The 21,415-nt window shown below is 39.7% G+C and overlaps 1 protein-coding gene across 1 annotated transcript in view; it reads left to right on the top strand.

The window, feature by feature from the left end:
* COLEC10 (collectin subfamily member 10) overlaps nucleotides 1-20,057 on the top strand; it is a gene marked incomplete at its 3' end in the record, with an annotated part of 32,485 nt that extends 12,428 nt beyond the window's left edge. The window contains exons 2-6 of the mRNA XM_084230114.1: nucleotides 8,493-8,564; nucleotides 9,907-9,978; nucleotides 16,072-16,125; nucleotides 17,482-17,577; nucleotides 19,666-20,057. Coding sequence (XP_084086240.1) covers nucleotides 8,493-8,564; nucleotides 9,907-9,978; nucleotides 16,072-16,125; nucleotides 17,482-17,577; nucleotides 19,666-20,057 — 686 coding nt within the window. The remainder of the gene's footprint in view (nucleotides 1-8,492; nucleotides 8,565-9,906; nucleotides 9,979-16,071; nucleotides 16,126-17,481; nucleotides 17,578-19,665) is intronic.
* Between the last annotated feature and the right edge of the window lie 1,358 nt (nucleotides 20,058-21,415).

The following is a 21,415-nucleotide window of genomic DNA, read 5'->3' as shown; positions in this document are numbered from 1 at the left end:
TTATGCATACAAGAACCGGGGTGTAGGCCAGAGGTGAAGAAGGGTGAGAGAATTCATCAGAGGCAGAGTGGGGAGCAGAACAGGTAAATTGACAGAAATACACTGCTGAGGGGAGCAGCAGGCGAGGCAGAAGAGGTCTGCTACACCATGTGTGTAGATCCCTAGGTGGGGATTGAACTCAGGCCATCCGGGTGGTAGCGTTGAGACTTCCCCCAGGGAAACCCCCTTGAAAACTTTGTTGAGCAAGAACCTATTACAGCTGAGTCTCTGTGCCAAGTGCTAGGAGCACAAAGAACATGTCATCCCTAACTCGTTTCATCATCTATGACTAAATATGGCAGATGCTATGAAATGAAAGGAGTTCACTTCAAAGAATGAGATTAATCCTATCTAAAGAGAAAGATGAAGCCAGAAAAATCTGTACTGAAAGATTCCTGGGTAGACGAGTTGACACATGAACTGGACCCATAAGGTACCTGCAGTTGGATAAAGATAAAAATCCACATAAACTTTCATTAATGAGAACATGTTAGTATATGAACCTGTCCTAACAGAATCACAAATTTGTATTTTAACTTAATTTCTTTTATATTTATGTTGAGATAAACTCTAATTCTGGTGAACTCCATTGCAAGAGATCTCATTTACTTCTTTTTGACGAAGAAGAATGGAGAGTTTCCAACGTGGGCAGGTAGAGTGAGGTGTTTCCTTCTTTGTGTTCCCATAATAGCTATTTTTTTCAATATTTTCCATGGTCATTTTATGCTTACCTGCCCATCCTGTCCTGAGGTTTTTGTTTTTTGTATTTTTAAAAGATTTATTTATTTATACAAAGCTGGGGTACAGGCCAGAAGTGAGGGAAGGTGAGAGGATTCACCAGAGACGGGGGTGGGAGGGGGAGCAGAACAGGCAGACTGACCACTGTTGAGGGAAGCAGCGGGTGAGACAGGAGAGGCCTGCCGTGCCATGTGGGTCTCTCCCTGGCTGGCTGGGAATCAAACCCGTGCTGCAGAGGCTGCGGACAGCTTCACAGCGCTGCACTCAACCCGCTGCGCCACCGGGGAGGCCCCTGTCCTGAGGTTTTGATCTCATAGGAAGGCCCTTTTTTATTCTCCTAAGCAGTGTCTAGTAGTTAACTGAATAACTTGCAAGTGAGAGAAACAAAGTACAAACCAAATTTAAACTGCTAATCAAACACAGAAGGGAGAAGGAGAACTTAGACTCATATAACAGGGAGGGATTGAAGCTGAGTTTGCACCAGGCTCAAGGGCTGTGTTCTGCTTTCTGTTGTAAAGCATGTTTTCCTTTGGTGGTAAAATGGATTCAGATACTTCAAGAACAGTCTACCCTCTGCAACCCCTACAGAAGGAATCCATCTCCTTTTCTGAAAGCCAGCACTAGCAGAGTTAGTGAAGAAACTTAGCCACAAATTGACCTACTTATTGTCTCACATGTCCATTGTTGAACCAGTGACGGTGGATAAGGTTCAAACCACATAGACTGAAAATGAGTAAGTGTGTGTTTTCTTATGGAGCCTTACCAGAAGCACCAAAAGGATATCAGCAGATGAAAGCAAAGATGCCACAAAAACTCAGTATTTATTGGCTCAGTGAGGGTACACGTGATGAACTTTATTGTGCACAATAACATTTATCCTTCAAGGAACTATGAGAAAAATGTGATTATCCAAATTTTCTAAGCTAGGAGCCAAGAGGTTATTTAATAACAGATTAAACCGCTGCTTGGTAGAGATTTAGCATTTGAGCCTAGGACTGTGTGACTCTGAGTGAGTTTGCAAAGGATGCCATAATAAACATAACTAACTAGGTGGCTTCTATATAGAAATTAATTGTTTGCATTTCCGGAAGCTGGACATGTAAACTCAAGGGTTTGGCAGCTTTGCTCTCTTAGCTAAGAGCTCCCTTCTGGACTTGTAGATGACTGTCTTCTCCTTGTGCCTTCACATAGCCTTTCCTGTGTGCATGCATTCCTGGCACCCCTGTTTGGTGTCCAAGTTTCCTTTTCTTATAAGGACACTGGTCGGAATATAGAATGTCCACCCTAAGGACAAAATTTTAGCTTAACCACTTCTTCAAAGGCCATTTCTCTAAATACAGTTATATTCTGAAATAGGGTAAGGGCTTCAACATAGGAATTTGGAGAATATGCAATTCAGTCCATAACAGAGTAGGGAATCCCAGTGCTGTCCATCTCACCCAATTTCCTCCTGAATGAGTGCCCTCTGTGCCCTTGGCAAATTGCTATCTTGCACCTAGGAGTCTCCCTGGGGTTGCTTAAAGGCATACAGTTTCCTGTGGACTAAGACAGACTTGGTTCTTGTTTAACCATATCCCTACTGCAGATCCAGAATAAATAAAATTTTATGAATGCTTTAAATGCTTAGGAAAAGTATTCATTGTTTTATTAGAATGATCATATTTCAGGCACATTCATCATAGCTGGGAGAGGTAACTTTAGGGAAGAATCTAAGCAAAATTTCCTAGAAGACCCCTGCCTTACTGTCATGTAAACACGTTTTCTATTCATCACATGCATATTGTTGTTTATTGTTCCTCAGCACATTGGCCAAGGTCTGGGTCTCTTTGGCCACAGAAAAACATCTTCATGGCAATGAAGATGACAAATATACTGTCGCCAAATCATCCTTCATTCAGAAATCACACATGGACCTCCCTGGTGGCCTCGGGGTTAAGTTTCAGCACTATTACCACTACTGCCTGAGAGTTCTGTCCCCCACCAGGGAGGTGACCCACATATGGCACAGCAGACTTCTCCTATCTCGCCTGTTCTGCTCCCCACTCTGTCTCTGGTGAATCCTCTTATCCTCTGCAAGTATTGCCTATACCCCAGTTCTTCTACGCCAAAAAAAAAAAAAAGAAATTTTACTTGCTCACTTTTTATACATTTATTAAAAGAAATAGGAATAAAGCTGTTCCACACTATCACAAGTGAGAAATGAGAAATGAGAGCTGGGATCAAATGTCACAATGAGAAATTTGTCTACAATGTGTATGCCCAATGCTATTTCTGAGCATCAGTAAGCCCTGCTCACAGTGGCCTGGACTTTAATTGAAGACCACATTCTCCAGTTCTCTTCTATTAAGCAAGAGGTAGGTGCCATTTTAGGATATAGGACCATTTAGACTTTGAAGAATCCCACTTTTAGAGCAATTGTAACATTAGACGTTGCTGGACGGTAACAGGGAACAAAGAAAGTGGAAATCCTTCCTATTGATTTCTTCTGCTACCTGCAATTTCTAGCACAACTATTAAAATGAATCAAAGCACCATGGGTCCCAGACCAGGGAAATAGTTTTTAACTTAGGAGACTCTAGAATACATAGCTACTCTAGTTATTCTGAATCACAGATGAAACAGGGTCTCTAAGAGGTTAAATATCACACCTGAATTCACAAAGGTTGAAAACAATATAATTAAGATTTGAGTTCAGGATGTAGAAGAGGAAAGCTTGTCAGTTTCATCAATATTTCACCCCAGCTTCCCAGGAACTACTGTCTGCAGTGAATAACCAAGAGACATTTGTTTTCCAAGCACTCTGTTCCTAGCAGAATTTGCTCTATTAGTATCCTTTCAAAAGAGAAAATGGAACTTTTTGTCATAATTTGTTATCAAAGAACCTACTTTTACTAAACTGAATTTCTGGTTCTCTAAGTGCTGACCTCTTTTCATTAGATTATATAAGCACAGCAATATAGAGTCAAGATAAATGAGATCACAAAAGCTGATGAAGGTGACATTAGCAAATGCCTCTAGTCCATTAAAAGTAAGATTGATAGAATGGTGTGTGTATATATATATTTTTTCTTTTTTTTTACATAGGATGTTGTTTTTCCCTTTTAAACCTACTTGCCAAAGTATTTAAAGATATGTCACAATATCTCTAATTTACTTTCTTTTAAAAATTCAGTAAAAATAGATGAGTCAACAACATATTAATTATTAAATGTTATCAATGGATATGTATTTACTTCTATCTATCTTTAATTGTGTGAAAATTTCCATAGTGAAAAGAAAAAAAAAAACCATATGGTGAAGTAAACAAGTAAATAATGGTTAGAAAATAGGAATTGAGATGGTAAATACAAAGGGATGTCATTTCTGGTGCTGCTGCTGCTGTCAGTGATAATCATGATATTATTTTTATCCTTCCCTCCTGTTCTCATTAAAATACTGTGCTGCACATATTTCCCACATTGTCTCCTTTAACCCATAACAATCCATGTATTAAGGATTGTTTCCTCTATTTTATGGATAAAACTAAGACTCAGAGAAATGAAATATCAGCTCCAGAGCTCCAGAACCACTGCCACGAACACCACGTGCCTTAGGGAGATCTGGGATATCTGTGTGGAAGGGATTGAGTTGAAGGGATTCAGGATGGGTGGGGAGGTAAGTAAAGGCACAGAGGGACTGAAAAGCTGGCTGAAGGGGGAGAAAACTGACAGTGCAGGTCCAAAGGAGGCTGGAATATTTCAATGGAATGATAAGGCTGAGGCTGGGGAAGAAGTTCTGAAAGGTGACCCCACTGTGTCCACACTAATGTGTTGGGTATGTATGAGAAGTATGGGAAATAATTCATTTGACTATTGAAATTTCCAGGAATGAGCACACAAGGATATAATTAACATAGATTAAAGCAGTGTAAGTAGGGTTGGAGAGGATATAATTCAAGCAAGCATCCCACCCTCATGTATACATTACGCCTTACCACCTAATCAGATGCATTCCTAACCACTTCCGCACCCACTCACCCCCCCCCACCCAGCCTGTACAGCAGCATTCAGTGAATTTTATTTAGAATTTCCAAAGTCAAATCACTAATTAATAATTGCTTCCTTTGAGCAGGAGATACTGACCTGGGCTCAGCTACTTCAGTGCAATCCAGAATTCAATTTTAAAGACTTTTTGGTTGTTGGGGAGAAAAATTCTGCCTAAGAAAAATTGATCAACTGTGCGCTCTGCTGGAAACCTGCTGGAGAGATTATCACAGCCAGCTAGTGGCCTGGGGGACATAGGGGCTGCGGCAAATCATTTTTGTAAAATTGAAATTAGTTCACTTCAGCTGATAGCTTTTCGTTTAATTTTAAAATGTATGTGGGTCTTTTTAAAAGGAAGAAAAGAAGTCTAAATTGCCATACTAATCCAATGAAATATTGCCTAGAGAATAATAGCAGACAACTGTGAGCCATGTGGGGGATCCTTACCAAAGCTGGCTTTTATACCTCTCTTCTATTCTCATTAAAGCAAGTCCCAAACATCAAATGAACCTGGCTCTCAAGCTGAAGCAAGGGCACACACTGTTTACTGCATTTCTGCCAGCAGCCTGCTCACCACCAAGCTGGGATGCAGGCACACAGGTCAGAAGAAAAATAATTCTCTTTTCATCCTCCCAGGTCCCTATCAGGAGCCACCAGAGAGCAGCAGATGACTTAGTCATTCATCTGGCTGCCTCTAGTCAGACACTTGCTTGACAATGAATAGGAAACCTCATAGGAAGAGGAGACAGATGAGAAATTATTATGGCACCAATAATTCACATCCGTGTGGTTTTATGAGTCACAAAGAGCTTCGCACACAGCCTTGCTTTTGATCTTGCCTTCGGCTGAGCAGGAAATGCATATTTAGCCCCATTGTACAGAATAATGATCTGAGAAGCGGGAATTTGTTCCTAATCATACAGCCTGTTCAAAATATTTTTTGATGTTGCAGGCAAATGCCCTGGTTTGAATCCTGACTTTATTCCTTATGAGCTATTTAACTCTGGGAAGTTACTTGACCTCTTTTTGACCTCATTTCCACATCTGTAAAATGGAGCTAAGGAAAGTATCCATCTCCTAGGTTGCTATGGAGATCAAATGATAGGATGGCTTTGACACATAGTACTCAATAAATATGGTTACTGAATTTGTAAAGAATTTTATGGCCCATTCTGTATATACAATTCAACTCTATTAGGCACCTAAGTGAGGCATTGTGCTCAATTTGGGGTATGTTGGAATAAATCATGAGTGACTCCAGCCATCCCACAGGTCACAGATAAATATAAGGGAGAGCATAAATAAACTGACTTAGTATAAAGTGATACTTTGAACAATGAAGACAATTAGGAAAATTTAGAGAAGGCTTCCAGGAGGAAAATACTGTCCCCCTGGGAAAAAAAAAAAAAATTAGTATGTTATCCAATCTACAAATACACAAAACAAAACTCACCAAAGCTCCAGAACATTCCAAGATCCCTCAGGTAGTGAGTTGGCTATGCCAGTCTCAGTTGTACTAAACTATTTCAAAAATATATTCCCTGTGAATTAAGTTATTGAGATAATAAGCTCCCTGTTTTTTTCTTTCCCACTGTCTTTCTTTTCTAAAAAGAAACAAAATGTGTCATTCTTTCTGCATCTCCGTTTTCATCCCTGCAAATTTTAGCACAGTGTCAAATTCTTTAAAATCAATAATCTGCTAAGAGTCACAGAAGTTTAGGCTGGAGGGGACAGTTACTTGCTATCAGGGAACCAGAAGAACAGTGATGTGTGTTGTGGATGTGTGTGCTGCTGGCTGAGTTCTACCACTCACAAGCTCTATGACAAAAGGCAAATAACCATCCTTCTTGCTGTGTCTCGGTTTTTCCATTCATAAAATGACACAATCATGGTCCCCTCATCCTACCATTGCTATGATGCCTACAGTGGCACGGTGCAGGCACACACTGCAATTTCTAATAAACAGTCACTATTAACTTTAAGTAAAGAAATGCCACCTGGTCCATCTATATCACCCATCTAATCTGGTCACACAAATCATCTGTGCATCCTGTTTTGAATTCGTTTCCCAAAAGGAGATTCTAGAACTTCACGTGTTATGTATTTCAATGTTTGGTCAATACCACAACCTGGAAAAGCAATTCTTGCATAGTTTGCTAATGTTATCATTAAAGATAATAAGATTCTATTCATTCTCAAAAGAGAGAGAGAGAGAGAGAGAGAGAGAGAGAGAGAGAGAGAGAGAGAGAGAGAGAGAGAGAGAGAATAGTTGGTCATGCTTTTATTCTGGAGAAATAAATGAAAATCTCAACTTTCTCTCCCAAACTGTCTAATCCCAGGAAGTTCATTTTTATCTTCTGAAGTTTTTCATCTTTCTTCTGTTGATTGGTAGGATTCCTTCACATACTGAGATTAATGTGGTGATTATGTAGGTAGTTGGTCATAATGTTGTGTATACGTTTGCTCTTTATTTTGAAAGCACATTCAGATGCTCATCTTGTTGATCCAAAAACACTGAGAGAGGACGGGAGGGCAGTTATTATCCCCAGCTAATGGATGAGGAAACTGAAGTGTAGAGGAAGGAATGTTAGCCACCAGTGCTAAGCACAAATCATGGTCTAGGTCTTTCATATATATCATCTTTAATTTAAACTTCCTGAGAGCCCTCTCTATTCCAAAGTTGGTAAAACCAATCACTGACATCCGAGACTTTGCTCAGCCCAGTTTGTGGCCATCATCCTTCTTGACTGGACACAGTGCTAAGGCTAGAGCTGCCCTTGACTGAGATAGTTGGGGCACACACAGAAGTGTCTTGCAACTCTTCCCTTAGTTCTAGCTAATTTTCTGTCCTTAACTTCCCAGTCCATGCCTACAGTGTTGGGTCTCCATACATGCAGTCAGAGTCATTAATTTATATATAGTACTTCCTCCCTTACCTACAATAGTCCAAAAATAACACATCCAACAATATTACATAGCAAGAGATATTTTAAAAATAAAGATACGTTGAGAGAGAACAACATATATTGTCCTAATTGATATCAGTTATTATTATGAATCTCTTATGTGCCTAATTTACATGGCAAACTTCATTATAATCATGTATATATAGGAAAAACACATATCTATAGAATTCACCACTGTATGCAGTCTGGCATCCATGGAGAGTCTTGGAACATACCCTCCACAGATAAGGGGGATTACAATATATAAACACTGGTATATAAATATATATTTACATGAATATCATATATATTTACATGAATATATTTATCTAATTTATATATTTGAATAATAATTTATGAACAGATACATGAAATATTATGTCTCATATGTAGTATATAGACCTGTGTGTTGAAATATATATATATATATATATATATATATATATACACATATATACATACATCCAGAACTTGCCTGATTCTCCAGCAAGAATAAAGATTTGTCAGGCAAATGAAATACTTTGGGATGCCCCAGCAGCATTTCTATGAACATAGAATTGGGTGTGGAGAAAATATACTGGGAGTTTCTTCTCCTTGCCAAGTATCCAACCCACATGGCCTTCACACAAAGTCATGGCAGACTCACAGTGCTGCTGGAGGGATGGATTGCAATCTTGCCCCCTAACCTGCAGAGCACGTGCATATGTTACTATTTGAGCTGCTTAACTCTCATTTTTCATTTCAAAAGGAGATGATGGTGAAAAAGGAGATCCAGGAGAGGAGGGAAAGCATGGCAAAGTGGGGCGCATGGGACCAAAAGGTAGGTAAAAATTGACACTATAACATTAGAATTGCTCGTCTCTCTCTACTGGTTTCCCTGACACTTAGTGGCTCTGATACCCTCAGCTTCAAAGATGCATGAAATCCATTGCAGAAAGGAATTTACTTGCCACCACTGAGTTCCTATGAGATCACCTATCAATAAGACAGGAGCACCTTTCTCAAGTGGCAACTTTAATTGGCAGGGATGGGTACTAGGATCCCTGGGAATAGCAGGGTCTGGGGAGATGTCCAAGCAGCTATGAGTTTCAGAAACACAGTTATATTCAGAGCTGTCTCCCGTCTGAAGCGGCTGCTAAGTAGCTCTTTTTGTGTTACCTTGAATGTGATGAGGACACTCGGAAGGAGTATGAAAAGTTGTCAGATCCATTGATATGCTTACCCTCTTCTAAAACTCTTGGCAAAGGGGGTGTTTAAGAGAGTAGAAAGAAAGAAGATGAGAAAAATATAAAGGCAAGGCTAGTAGACAATATTTTTACTCTCAAAACTAAGAGTAATTCTTGCCAAAATACAGCTCCTGGACTGTGGTGCATAAGCACATGTCTTCCAAGCTCTAGAACTGCCTGCCAAGCCCTACAAGTTGGTCATCATAAACCAAAGTATTTTTATTCATTTTTATTCTTCAATAATTTAGAAGAATAGCCTCATAGGTCTTTGAGATCTCAATTCAAGAAATGCTGATTTAAATTCTTCTTAGTCGATAAATATAATCAATTGTAAAAGTATTATAAAAATATTGCTTTATAATGGGCTACTATTATTTAGACCATCATAGAAAAAAACAAACTTAATAACAATTTTTCAGGGACTTGGTGATCTGAGATTTTTTTATTAATAAAGTCTCAGTGGGACAATCTCTGATGTCCTTTGATCACTAGGTTATGATTTGTGTGTTCTTTCTCCTCTTTTAAAGTGTCAGAGACAGTCAAATCTTGTTTTAAAATAGAGAGGAAATAGAATCCCAAAATGAAAGCAAAATGAACTAAAGAGAAAGAGAATTAGAATAGAATGCAATAATTCTTTCATTCAGCTGCTTATCTGACCTTGGGATTAATCATCTGCTATAATCCTTTTAGAAATACTCCATCAGAAAGGAATTTAATATCATCAGGTCCTGGATTGTCATACTCACCCAAATTTTAATTTGAATAGATACTTTGTAATACTCTCAAAAACAGATAACTAGCATAGGGTACATATTAAATATCATAGATAGAAAATAAACATTTGGATAGTGATTTTAGGTGAATATCTTATATGACCACATCTTTCATGGAAAGATAAAATCCTAGGATATAAAGATGACATGGTTTGCTTTGCAGGAATTAAGGGAGAGCTGGGTGATATAGGAGATCAAGGCAACCTTGGGAAGACTGGGCCCATTGGCAAGAAGGGTAAGTGGAATTGTACTCTGCTATTTTACTATTCTCAGGTAGAATTTTTTCTCAGGGCTTTTGGGGTTTTTTGAGTTCCATTGGTTTATAATATTTTATATTACTTAGAGGTATGAGTTATATGTCGCCATTTAATATCATCGTGACCCAAGAAGACACTTGACATGCTTTCAATCTTCTTGAATATACTGATGCTGTTTCGTGACCTAATATAGTGTCCATCCCTTTCTCTTGTTACCTTATTTAGCTGGAAATTATTTTATATAATATAAGTGTGGGTATCCCTGCCTGTGTTTGGGTCCCATTTGCTTGGATTTTTTTCCAACCGTTTACTCTGCACCTCCATCTTTGGAGCTCAGGTGCATTTCCTGGAGACAGCAGATAGTTGAGTTTTGTTTCTGATCCAACAAGCCACTCTGTGCCTTTTGATTGGTGAGTTCAGTCCATTGAGCTTTAGGGTGATTACTGAGATATGAGAGTCTGCTACTGCCATTTTGCCCATAGTTTTCTGGTTCTATCTATTTACTCATTCAGTTCTTTGTGACTGTTCTTCCCTTTGATTTAGATAATTGGGGGTGGCTTGCATTTATGGTGCTGCTGATAGCTCTCCTCGCTGGGTTTCCAGACTAGTGTCTCTGAAGTCTGTGGACTGGGTTTTCAGCACAGCTTCACAAGACACGTAGTCAGGGGTAACGGAATTTCTGCAACATTAATTACCCTCTAGACTTTCACAAGTCCTGCTGTACTGTGTCTCTCGTAGTTTTACTCCAAAGCTAATGAAGCTTTAGCTTCAGAGCACCACATGTCTGAGTTCTTCCCCGGCCCTGAGAAGGGTCTTAACAATGAGTTCATATAACTATGTCTTGGCAAAATTTGTAAATAAGGTATTTTAACATCAACTGCTACTCAGTAGTGTCCAGAGACAGATGAGAGGAGTGTGTTAAGAATATCTGGTATACAGATGATCTCACTCATAGCAGGAATTTAGAAAACCTAAACAAGGGACCAGGAAAAAAAGACTAATTATAATAAAGTAAAAATCAAAATCAACAAGCAACTATAAACTAGAGACATACTACTGGGGGAGGCGTGGGGAGGAAGGATTAGGGTCAAAATAAGGGGGGTGGGAATTGTATGGAGAATATAACCAAGATGAAAATGCGTATATTGTGCAAAAATGAAAAATGATGTAAAAAATATATAAATTTTAAAAAGTAATATAATAATGGTCAAAACAAAAAAATAAATTAAATAAAAGCTTTATAAATTATAAAAAAAAGAATATCTGGTATATATACGCAATGGACTGCTACTCATCTATAAAAAAGAAAGTGGAAGATTGCAATTTGCAACAACGTGAGTGGAATTAGAGATGATGTTCTGTGAAATAAGTCAGAAGGAAAAAGACAAATACGATATGATTTCACTGTGGACTATAGAGGAACAGAACAAAGAAACAGACAAAAATAAAACAAAATATGTCCTAGAAATCTGGCTGCAGAATTGAGATGGGGGTCAGGAGTACAGAGAGGATCCAGTGGACCGTGGTAGAGGACTATGAGTGCGTTGGTGGTGGGTGTGGTGACATACATCTGAAGAGGTGTGAACCTTATACCCCTAAATCATATACAGTGCTATAGATCAATATCATTACCTCTTCAAAATGATGTATTTCAGAAAATTATTGCCGCTCTAACAAGCCTTTACAGTTCTGTATTTTCTAATTGTCACCCACAAAAATTTAATACCCTGTGGACTATTTATCTGTTGTGTATTATGTGCATGCTTATGGTCTTTATATGTGTATAAAGATATAGGTATTAAAAGAACAGATTTTTTTTTTCACCCCTCATGAACCAACTATTGCATCCTTGAGATGTTATTGTCCCCACTGAGAATGTGTGGGTTAGGACTGATGTCTACTTCTGCTTCCACTTCCCTCCATCACACTTTTCCTCGTATCAAATGCTTTTTGGATTGGACACAAGTATTTTGGGAGTTAGTTAAGAACTTAAGTGGGGAAATATTTCATTTGGACTTAGCAGGGTATATTTATGTAGTTTGTAGTTACTTCCATGTACAGTTAAGTTTTTACTAACAATTCCAATGCAGGAGTGGCTTCCAAGAATGGCCTACCACTGGCTGTGCAGATCTATCTAGACTCATGATGAAAATGTGTAAGGTCGTAGGTCAGAGCATCACATGAGTATGTCAGGGACACACATGAATGTGTCAGGGAAGCCTGTTTTCTGGTGGATAAGAAACAGGCTTCAAAGGAACAGAGCCAGGGCTATGCTGTGGAAATTTTTTTTCCAAATCTAACAGCTCATAGATGAAGAAGACATTACAGAGGTATTCTTAAATTGGACAATATTCTTAATGTAAAAACATAATTTGTGAAAAAGAAAATTTTGTGAAGGTTAAAGGAAGTTGATGAAAAAGTTCAGATTTCTGCTACAAGCTATGAAAGAGTCACCTACCTTAACCCTTCTGCTAAAAAATGATTAACTGAGTCAAAAAAAATTTTAAGGCAAAAAAGGGTTACCAAATTGAATATGATATTAGGGGCCATGTTCTGGAAGAGAAGGGAGTCATGTATAGAAACTCTAACCTCTAAAATCTGTTCTACTTTTCCTCTCAAGTCATTTACCAACCCATAAGAGAGGCAAGACTAAGGGCTTGAGCAGAAAGTTGTTGAAACAATTTGTTTTCAAGACCTGCCAAAGAGAAGTGGTCTTGGAAAACACTACTCTTTTTTCATTTCAGGAATGGAAATTTCCAGTTATAACTGCAAAAATTCTGAAATTTTTTAAATTATGCACACAAATTCATGTTTAAAAAAAATCTTAGCAAACTAGAAAAAGAAGGAAGCATACTCAATATGAAAACGAATACCACCAACAAAATCCTGCTTAAAATCGTACTTAATAATGAAATATGAGTCACCTCTCTCTTGAAATTAAGAATGGAATGAGCTAATCCTCTATCACCAGTTCTAATCAATATTATTATGAGGTTCCAATCAAAGTAAAAATGCAAGAATGAGAGATCAGGGTCATAATAATAGGAAATGAAAAATTACAAGGGACATTATTTGTAGATGACATTATTGCATTAACATAAAATACAAAAAATTCTACAGATTAGCTATTTGAACTTTTTTTTTTTTTTTAAATAGAGGCATGTTTTATTTATTTGTTTGTTTGTTCGTTTGTTTATACAAGCACTGGGTACAGTCAGAAGCGCGGGAGGGTGAGAGAATTCACCAGAGCCAGAGCAGGGAGCAGAGCAGGCAGAAGGACCGAGGTACACTGCTGAGGGGAGCAGCGGGCGGCAGGAGAGGTCTGCGCGCCATGTGGGACCCTCCTCCGGTGGCTGGGGAGCAGCCGGGGATCGAACCGGCGCGGCAGAGGCCGCGGGCAGCTTCGCAACCCAGCGCTCAACCGCTGCGCCACCGGGGAAGCCCCAGATTAGCTATTTGTATTGTTTCTTGACAATTTCTATATAAAAATCAGTTTTGCATTGAAAGTATTAAAGATCTAAGAACATGTGTAAAAAAAAAGACATAAACCTTCCAAACAAACACTACAAAATGATAATGAAAAATTAAAGACTATCTGAGGAAATGGAGGTAAAACTATACCCACAGATTAAGAAACTCAATAGTGTTAAGATGATTGGTATTCTTATGATAATCCTCAAGTTGACCTACATAGTCAATGCTAATTCAATCAGCATCCCAGAAATAGGGCCGGAGTGGCTTCCACTTTTTCCCCTTTTGTTGGTAAAGAATGGGGTTAGAGGGCCTCCCTGGTGGTGCAGGCGGTTAAGTGCCATGCTGTGAAGCTGTCCACAGCCTCTGCAGTGCTGGTTCTGTAACAGGGTGGTCCCCAGGAAAGGGGGAGGTTCCAGGTTCCCTGCCCCACCCAAGGGAGGGTGGAGCTGAGCAGGAAGAGGAAAAGCTGCAGAGGAGACTGAGGAAGGAAGCTGGATGGAGCCAGAAGGAGACCTGGAGGAGGCGCATGGAGCCTAGAGACACGTGAAGAAACTGCGCTTGTCTTTTGGTCGTGGACAGGGTGACACAGATGTGGGTGAGACCCATGGGGAGGTGACCATGGCAGCTTTTATCTTGATGTTGATTTTGCTCTTTTCCTTCCGGGCTTGTTTGGTTGTTTGTGACCCTTTTCTGTGGGTCCCCACTGGAAGATGCTTTCGACTTGTAGCAGGCTTTGGGGCCTTGCTCTGGGCCGATCCCATATGGATGGAGTTTTACCCACGAGGGGACGGGTAACTTTGGGTGCTTCACTTAGAAACTAGACTCTTTGCCTTACCTGTATTGTTTCCTAGTTTTATTAAAGTTCCTTCCCATTAAAGTCTCATGTGTTTTGTGTTGATGTGGCGGATGGCAGAACCCATGTAGAATAGGCAGGTTTGCGGGGTTTGGGCTGCCCCTCTCCCTGTCCTGTAACAGTTCGATCCCGCCAGCAGGCAAGAATCCCACATGGCGCAGCAGACCTCTCCTATCTCGCCCGCTGCTCCCCTCAGCAGTGTATTTCGTCAGTCTGCCTGTTCTGTCCCCCGCTCTGTCTCCGGTGGATCCTCTCACCCTCCCGTACATCTCTGGCCTGTACCCCAATTCTTGTATAAAAATAAATAAATCTTTAAAAAAAAAAAAAAAGAATGGGGTTAGGCAGAAGCTCCTTGTGTCCTCATTTCCCTCACTGTCTCCATCTAGTTAACATACCCGCAATTCTCTGGTCACACCAGCTGCAATGTGGGTTAAGTGCCATACTCTTTTTCTAGCTTGAATGATCATCTTTATTCATTCTTCTTGAGAGCTTTATTTTCTCTTCCCAGATCAACAGTCAAACATAAACTCTATTTTACTTCTATCAGAGTCTTCTCTTTTGATCTCAAGAATAGCAGCCACACATTTCCTCTTGTAAATCAAGGGCTTTGCTTTCAATTATAGCGTCTGATCTGTGTTTCAAACACTGATTTTAAAGTTGAAAAAAAGTCACCATTTTTCTCTTTTGTTTTAATGATCCTGATTTTCCAAGTATTATTTTGTGGCTGCCTCTCAGTGATAAGAAAAAGATCATACACAAGAAGAAGAAAAGGGAAAACTGTCAAGGTTGATATTTTGATGTAGTGTATTTGACACAACTTTGTATTATAGATATTTGCATACATCACATCTCTTCTGAAACAATCAAATTCCTTGAAGTCAGATGTTGAAATCATGTCATTCTTCATAAATCCTTTTTTTTTTTAAAAAAAAAAAAGATTTATTTATTTATTTATACAAGCACTGGGCACAGGCAGAAGCGCGGGAGGATGAGAGAATTCACCAGAGCCAGAGCGGGGAGCAGAACAGGCAGACCGACGAAACACACTGCTGAGGGGAGCAGTGGACGAGGCAGGAGAGGTCTGCACGCCATGTGGGACCCTTGCCCTGTGGACGGGGATTTAACCACCACCTCAGAGGCCGCGGGCAGCCTTGCAACCCAGCGCTCAATCACTGAGCCACTAGGGAGGCCCCATAAATCCTTTTTATAAAGTATCAAGTATTTTGTATGGCAGAGAGAAAGAAAATAGTAAATATTTGCTGAATTAAATTTAAAAACATACTACATGTGTTTGAAAATCTAAGGGCAAAGCCAGCTGGAAGAACATGGAGACGTAACAAATACATAGACACTGAGATATGATCAGATATTGATCATATATTGAGATATTGATTCAGATATACAAAACAATGATATTAAAACTAAAAACATGCAGAAGATTGCATTAGCCTTGTTCAGAAGGCTACATCATAAAAACATTTTTAAGACAAATGACACAAATTGAAATGTTTCTTACACAAAGTTGCTCTAAGTTCAATTGAAATAAATTACACTTGTTTGATTAGTTGTATCTGGGCAACAAACTCAAAATCAAATTATTTATATAAAATCAAGGAATGTTAGTTGGAGATTATTGCAAATAAAATTTAAAACCTGTTTCCTCTGAATTTAAGCAAATAAGCTATTATCTACCTAAAATAATTCATCATTAATTGTTTTTTGCATGGCTGTTGTTTTTATTCAGGTGACAAAGGGGAAAAGGGTTTGCCTGGGATGCCTGGAGGGAAAGGCAAAGCAGGTATGATATGCAAATTTTTCTGCTTAACTTCTAGCATTATTCTAAATGTTTTCATGTCAAAAAAAATAAAAACTTATGGAAAAATTAGAGTTTTGTTAGGGTGCTTAATTTTTAGGGAAAGGAAGAAGGGAAATTTCTGTTATGCCCCCTGGCGACTTTCCAACCTCTGAAGTGAGGTGATGGCTTACTTGAGGCTTACTTGCTTATTTGAGGAGACAAAGAACAAATCAGGCAGCAGCCCTCACTCCTATACACCAAGAGGAAATTCCCAAGGGCCTCAGCACCAGAACCAAGTCAACATGCTTGACATTCCACCAGCATCTCAACCCAATACTGGCCAGCAATTTGCCAGACACAAACTGGGCAGATTCAGAAAGTCCCCATGGTGACAGAACATGCCTCCAGGAGCCAGTGCTTCTCCCTGAGTGATGAGAGATTTTTCACTGCTACATGCAGAGAAAGAAAGTAGATTGTTCTTGGACACCTTCCGTCATTTCTATCCACAAGGATGTAGTGAAGACCATTCTAAGAACTGTTTTGAATTCTCTATAATTAACTGTGAATGTGGATAAGTACAACCACAGATTCCCCCCGCCCCCACCTTTGGCTGATATTTCAGCCACCAAAGGAAAAAAAAGAAATGTTTACATGAGAAGCAGCCATCAAATAGAAAAAATGGAATCATTTGAATTTCACATAATTTTCCTTACTGCCTTCTCTGTCAAAATAGCAGTAGGTAAGATGGAAAAGGTAAAGAGTGAATGGGATGAGTGGCAGAAATTAAAATTGTTCTTAATCCACAAATGGACCAACTGGTTCTCAAAAGTGTAAGTTGGGCCTATTTGCAAGATTGAAACTCAGTTTTTAAAACATTTAAGTTATACTCCAAATGGAAAATCAGAATTAACTTTGAATTTCATGAAAAGACTTCTGTTTTGGGAGAGCTGTGTGAGTCCATAAACAATACAGAAACAAGAGAAGACTGGCTGGAAATGTTTTAAGGAAGCTATAAAGATTTTATTCTGAGATTGGAGAGGCACATTCTGTGTTCAAAAAAAAACATGCCAAATGGTCCAGAATATGTGTACAGTGGTTTGTCATATTTACTCTTCTTAAAATTCTGGTTTACAACTGTGTTTTTTCATTTATTCAAAATATTTTAAAAGACGTTTTCAGAATCCCTTAAGACCATGTAAACTGGAAACCTTCTTTAAATGAAAGATTAAAAATATAGCCATTCACAGAGAGCTATAACTAGTTTAAAAATGATACTAAATACTGGGCAGAGAGTAATTGTTCTTTTTAACTGATCTGCCTGTGCTTTCACATGAATTCACAGCTGTTGTCTTTTCAAAGGCACTGTCTGTGATTGTGGAAGGTACCGGAAAGTAGTTGGACAACTGGATATTAGCGTTGCTCGCCTAAAGACATCTATGAAGTTCGTCAAGAATGGTAAATATATTCTCTTTTGCTTTGCATTATTTACCAATTGCTTGAATGTCTTTCAACATTACAATTCCCAGATTCCCAGGAGAAAATACCTAGGATTGGGCAAAAGTCTACTGAGATGGTGCCATTAGTCTCTTGAAATGCTAATTACCCACTCAGAGTCTAGGACACTTCAGTTCCACCACATGGATTTAGAAATACATGAACTGCCTGGGGGTAAGAAAGAGGTGCTTTCCTGAAAGAAAGAGGAATGGAAAAAAAAGGCAGAGTTAGGCAAGCTGTGGTACTTTAAGAATAAAAAGGGACAGCAAGAACTAAACTGAGCAAGCATTGCAAAAGATGGATGTAATATTAAAAACAAGCATTTGGAATAATAATAATTATTATTGTTATAACTAATTCAACTGAAGCTTAGAAAGATGACCTTGTCCAGAGATAAACAACTAATGAACAGGGATTTCAGTACAGGTTTTACTGATTCCTCCACCCTCGGTACAAACTGCAACATGATGTTTTTCTCCAAATTTTGCAGCTACCCGTATTACTCATTTTTGTCATCTCTTGTCCATTTCCCATGATAGTCAGCGGTGAAGTCCTTAAAGTTGGGCTTATATGTTCCCTTTTGAGACAGTTCAAATGGGGGAACTTGTGGGATTATTCTCACAACGGGATTCATTTATCGTAATCCAGCTATATTTGTTGTACATTATTGGAAGCACACAGATGCCACCTTGTGTTCATCTTCACCTTTTAATTCTAGAAACAAAGAAAAAAATTGACATTAGCTAAACTTTAATTATAGTTCCGGTTATAACTTCTACCAAAGATGCTGTTTTCAACTTGGACTCTTGTGAGTAAACCAGATCCCAGAGGTTCAACACAGAGCAATTGTTCTTAACATCTGAGTGCTCAAAGATTTCTTTGTGAATAATTTGTGCACCTTCAAATGTACATGCATGCCCCCCAAACATATATTCCATTTTATAAGCTCAGGATGATTCTGAGTGTTAATTCTGTCTTGAAACTTACTCTGCAGTTCAGTCTGCAGAGTGAAGTATAGGCAATCTCAATCATTAGACATTTACATCCCAGGAATTTGGCCCAAAGTAGAAAAAATTCTGTATTCTTTTCATGTCAAGATAGTATATTTTTTACCATCCCCTGCAGTTTTGTGGGCACCGAGGCTACAGAGTAGCAACAACATGGCCATGCCCTTTGAAGACATTCACAGTTGAGTGGAATCAAAATGGTGGAATCAGTACAAAATGAGCTGACTTCTATAAAGATGAAGTCCAGGGCCTTCCTGGTGGTGCAGTGGTTGAGCGCTGGGTTGCGAAGCTGCCCGCGGCCAGTTCGATCCCCGGCTGCTCCCCGGCCACCAGAGGAGGGTCCCACATGGCGCGCAGACCTCTCCTGCCGCCCGCTGCTCCCCTCAGCAGTGTACTTCGGTCCTTCTGCCTGCTCTGCTCCCCGCTCTGGCTCTGGTGAATTCTCTCACCCTCCCAAGCTTCTGACTGTACCCAGTGCATGTATAAACAAACAAAACAAACAAATAAAACATGCCTCTATTAAAAAAAAAAAGATGACGTCCATGGGGCAGGGGAAAAATATGGAGAAAGTGCACAGGGTCCCCCAGGTCTGTCCAGGGGCATTAGAAAACATGTTTAAGGAGTTGTGTAGGAAGAGGAAGTTTTCCAAAGAGCCAATGAGAAGTCATCCCAGATATGGACAGTATGAAGTGGAGGAGAGAAGAAAGGGTGTGTTTGTGTGAATGGAATTGTGGCAGAAGTATAAAGAAATGATAAGGGAAATCATGTGAGGTGAGTTGGGTAGTAGTTCATATAACGAGTCTATTAAAATAACCCTGCTTCACAGTTGCATGGGAAGTGATGATGAAAGCAGAGAGAACACATGATGAGTTTATTCTGATAACTAAAAAGGCAGTAAAAATATTAAACCAGTGCCTACCTCCTCGTAGGGCCTTGCCAATAATTGCTGACTGCTGAAGAAATGAACTGAAATCTAGCAATATCACATACTAGCTTTTTCTCTTTTAGAGATACATAATCATCTCTTTTCCTCTCTGCAAAGTCATAGCAGGCATTAGGGAAACGGAGGAGAAATTCTACTACATCGTGCAGGAGGAAAAGAACTACCGAGAGTCCCTGACCCACTGCCGGATCCGCGGTGGAAGGCTCGCCATGCCCAAGGACCAGGCTTCCAACGCCCTCATAGCTGATTACGTGGCCCAGAGCGGCTTCTTCCGCGTGTTCATCGGGGTGAACGACCTTGAGAAGGAGGGGCAGTATGTTTTCACAGACAACAGCCCGCTGCAGAACTACAGCAACTGGAGGGAGGGGGAACCCAGCGACCCCTATGGCCACGAGGACTGTGTGGAGATGCTGAGCTCGGGCCGGTGGAACGACACCGAATGCCACCTGACCATGTATTTTGTCTGTGAGTTTGTCAAGAAGAAAAAGTAGCCTCCCACGTGGGTCACTTCTCTGTGACTACCATGGCAGTTATTTTTATCCATGCTTTTCTTCCTAAGATGCTAAAATAAGACTCAAGTTAGAAAGGCTAAAGGCAGGTTCAGAATCTCCATTGCCATGCTCTTCTTTGAAGAGTTGGACATTTTTGTGCATGATGTTACTGAGTCAATAGCTCACCAGGTTACAAGGTCTGGAGAGTTTGAATAACTAGCCTTGCAGGAGGGGATTGTTGTGTCTCAAATGCTACCTTTCTCTAGAGCTCTAAACCACTCTCTATGTAACCCCAGGGACAACTGAATAGTTGGTTGGAGAGGATAAGGCTACCCTAGACTTGCCCAAAGCTGCCAGGTCTATGGAAGGTTTCTGTAAGGAACATAGAGATACAATCTGTCTTTGAAGTCAAAATCCCCAAGTTTTGACCCGTCACCAACCCGGCCACAGTCACCCTTGCAAAGTTCACTTGTTTGCACAGACATAGAAATACTTCAACCCCAAACCTCCATGTGAACAGTGAGTGGTCTACTCCAGACCACATGGAATCACACTCTTTCTGCTTCTGATCTACTGTCTTCACGGAAGTCATCTAAGAATACCAGACAATTGTCCATAACTTAATCCCAGATCCCGAAGTATTAACTCCCTGATTTGGAAAAATAGGAGCTTCAGAAATGGAAAAAAAGGGTCTATTCCCAAAAAATATAATTTATAATACTCCAGCTAAATCGTCTCCCTGCTATTCCTATAACTACATTTTTCTTTGTCTTTGATGTGTCACCTTCCCTCTCGTTAAGCCTGGGGAATGAAGGAAGGGCTTTGGGGAGCCTTCAGACAACTCCAGTAGCTTTCACGTGTTGCCAACCCCAAATCTCTCAGTCTCTTTTTCCTTCATTCTAATGTATCACTCATGGTGACATTCTGTGGAAAACCCTTTACTGCCCATAACTGTATGTTCTAAGTCCCTCACACCAGAAGTCCCTAACTGGTATTCTCTCATCACAGAAGTATGTCAAGCAGGGGCTAGGAACATGCCTAGAATTCACATTTACTGAACTGGTGAAATTCTTCTTTGAACTACAGATCGAACCTCAAGGCAGCTTTCATTTGGAACTTAAAAGTAAAGAGTTCAACAAAACTCGCGATGATCCCCTTATAAACTGTTGTTCTAGTTTTGTTGTGTGACATGTGATCAGACTGTTTAAAATGCTAGCAAAATAGCTAATGAAATAAGGGAAACATCAGGAACATACGTTCACACGTTCACCTTAAGCCATCTGTCCATGATTTCACCCATGACTAACTGGTTATGAGATAGGATTTAATTAGGTTATTTCTGTGGGCTTAACAAGGGT

Source organism: Talpa europaea (assembly GCF_964194135.1).
Source record: "Talpa europaea genome assembly, chromosome: 3".
NCBI lineage: Eukaryota > Metazoa > Chordata > Mammalia > Eulipotyphla > Talpidae > Talpa > Talpa europaea.
This window is presented reverse-complemented; position numbering and strand designations above follow the sequence as displayed.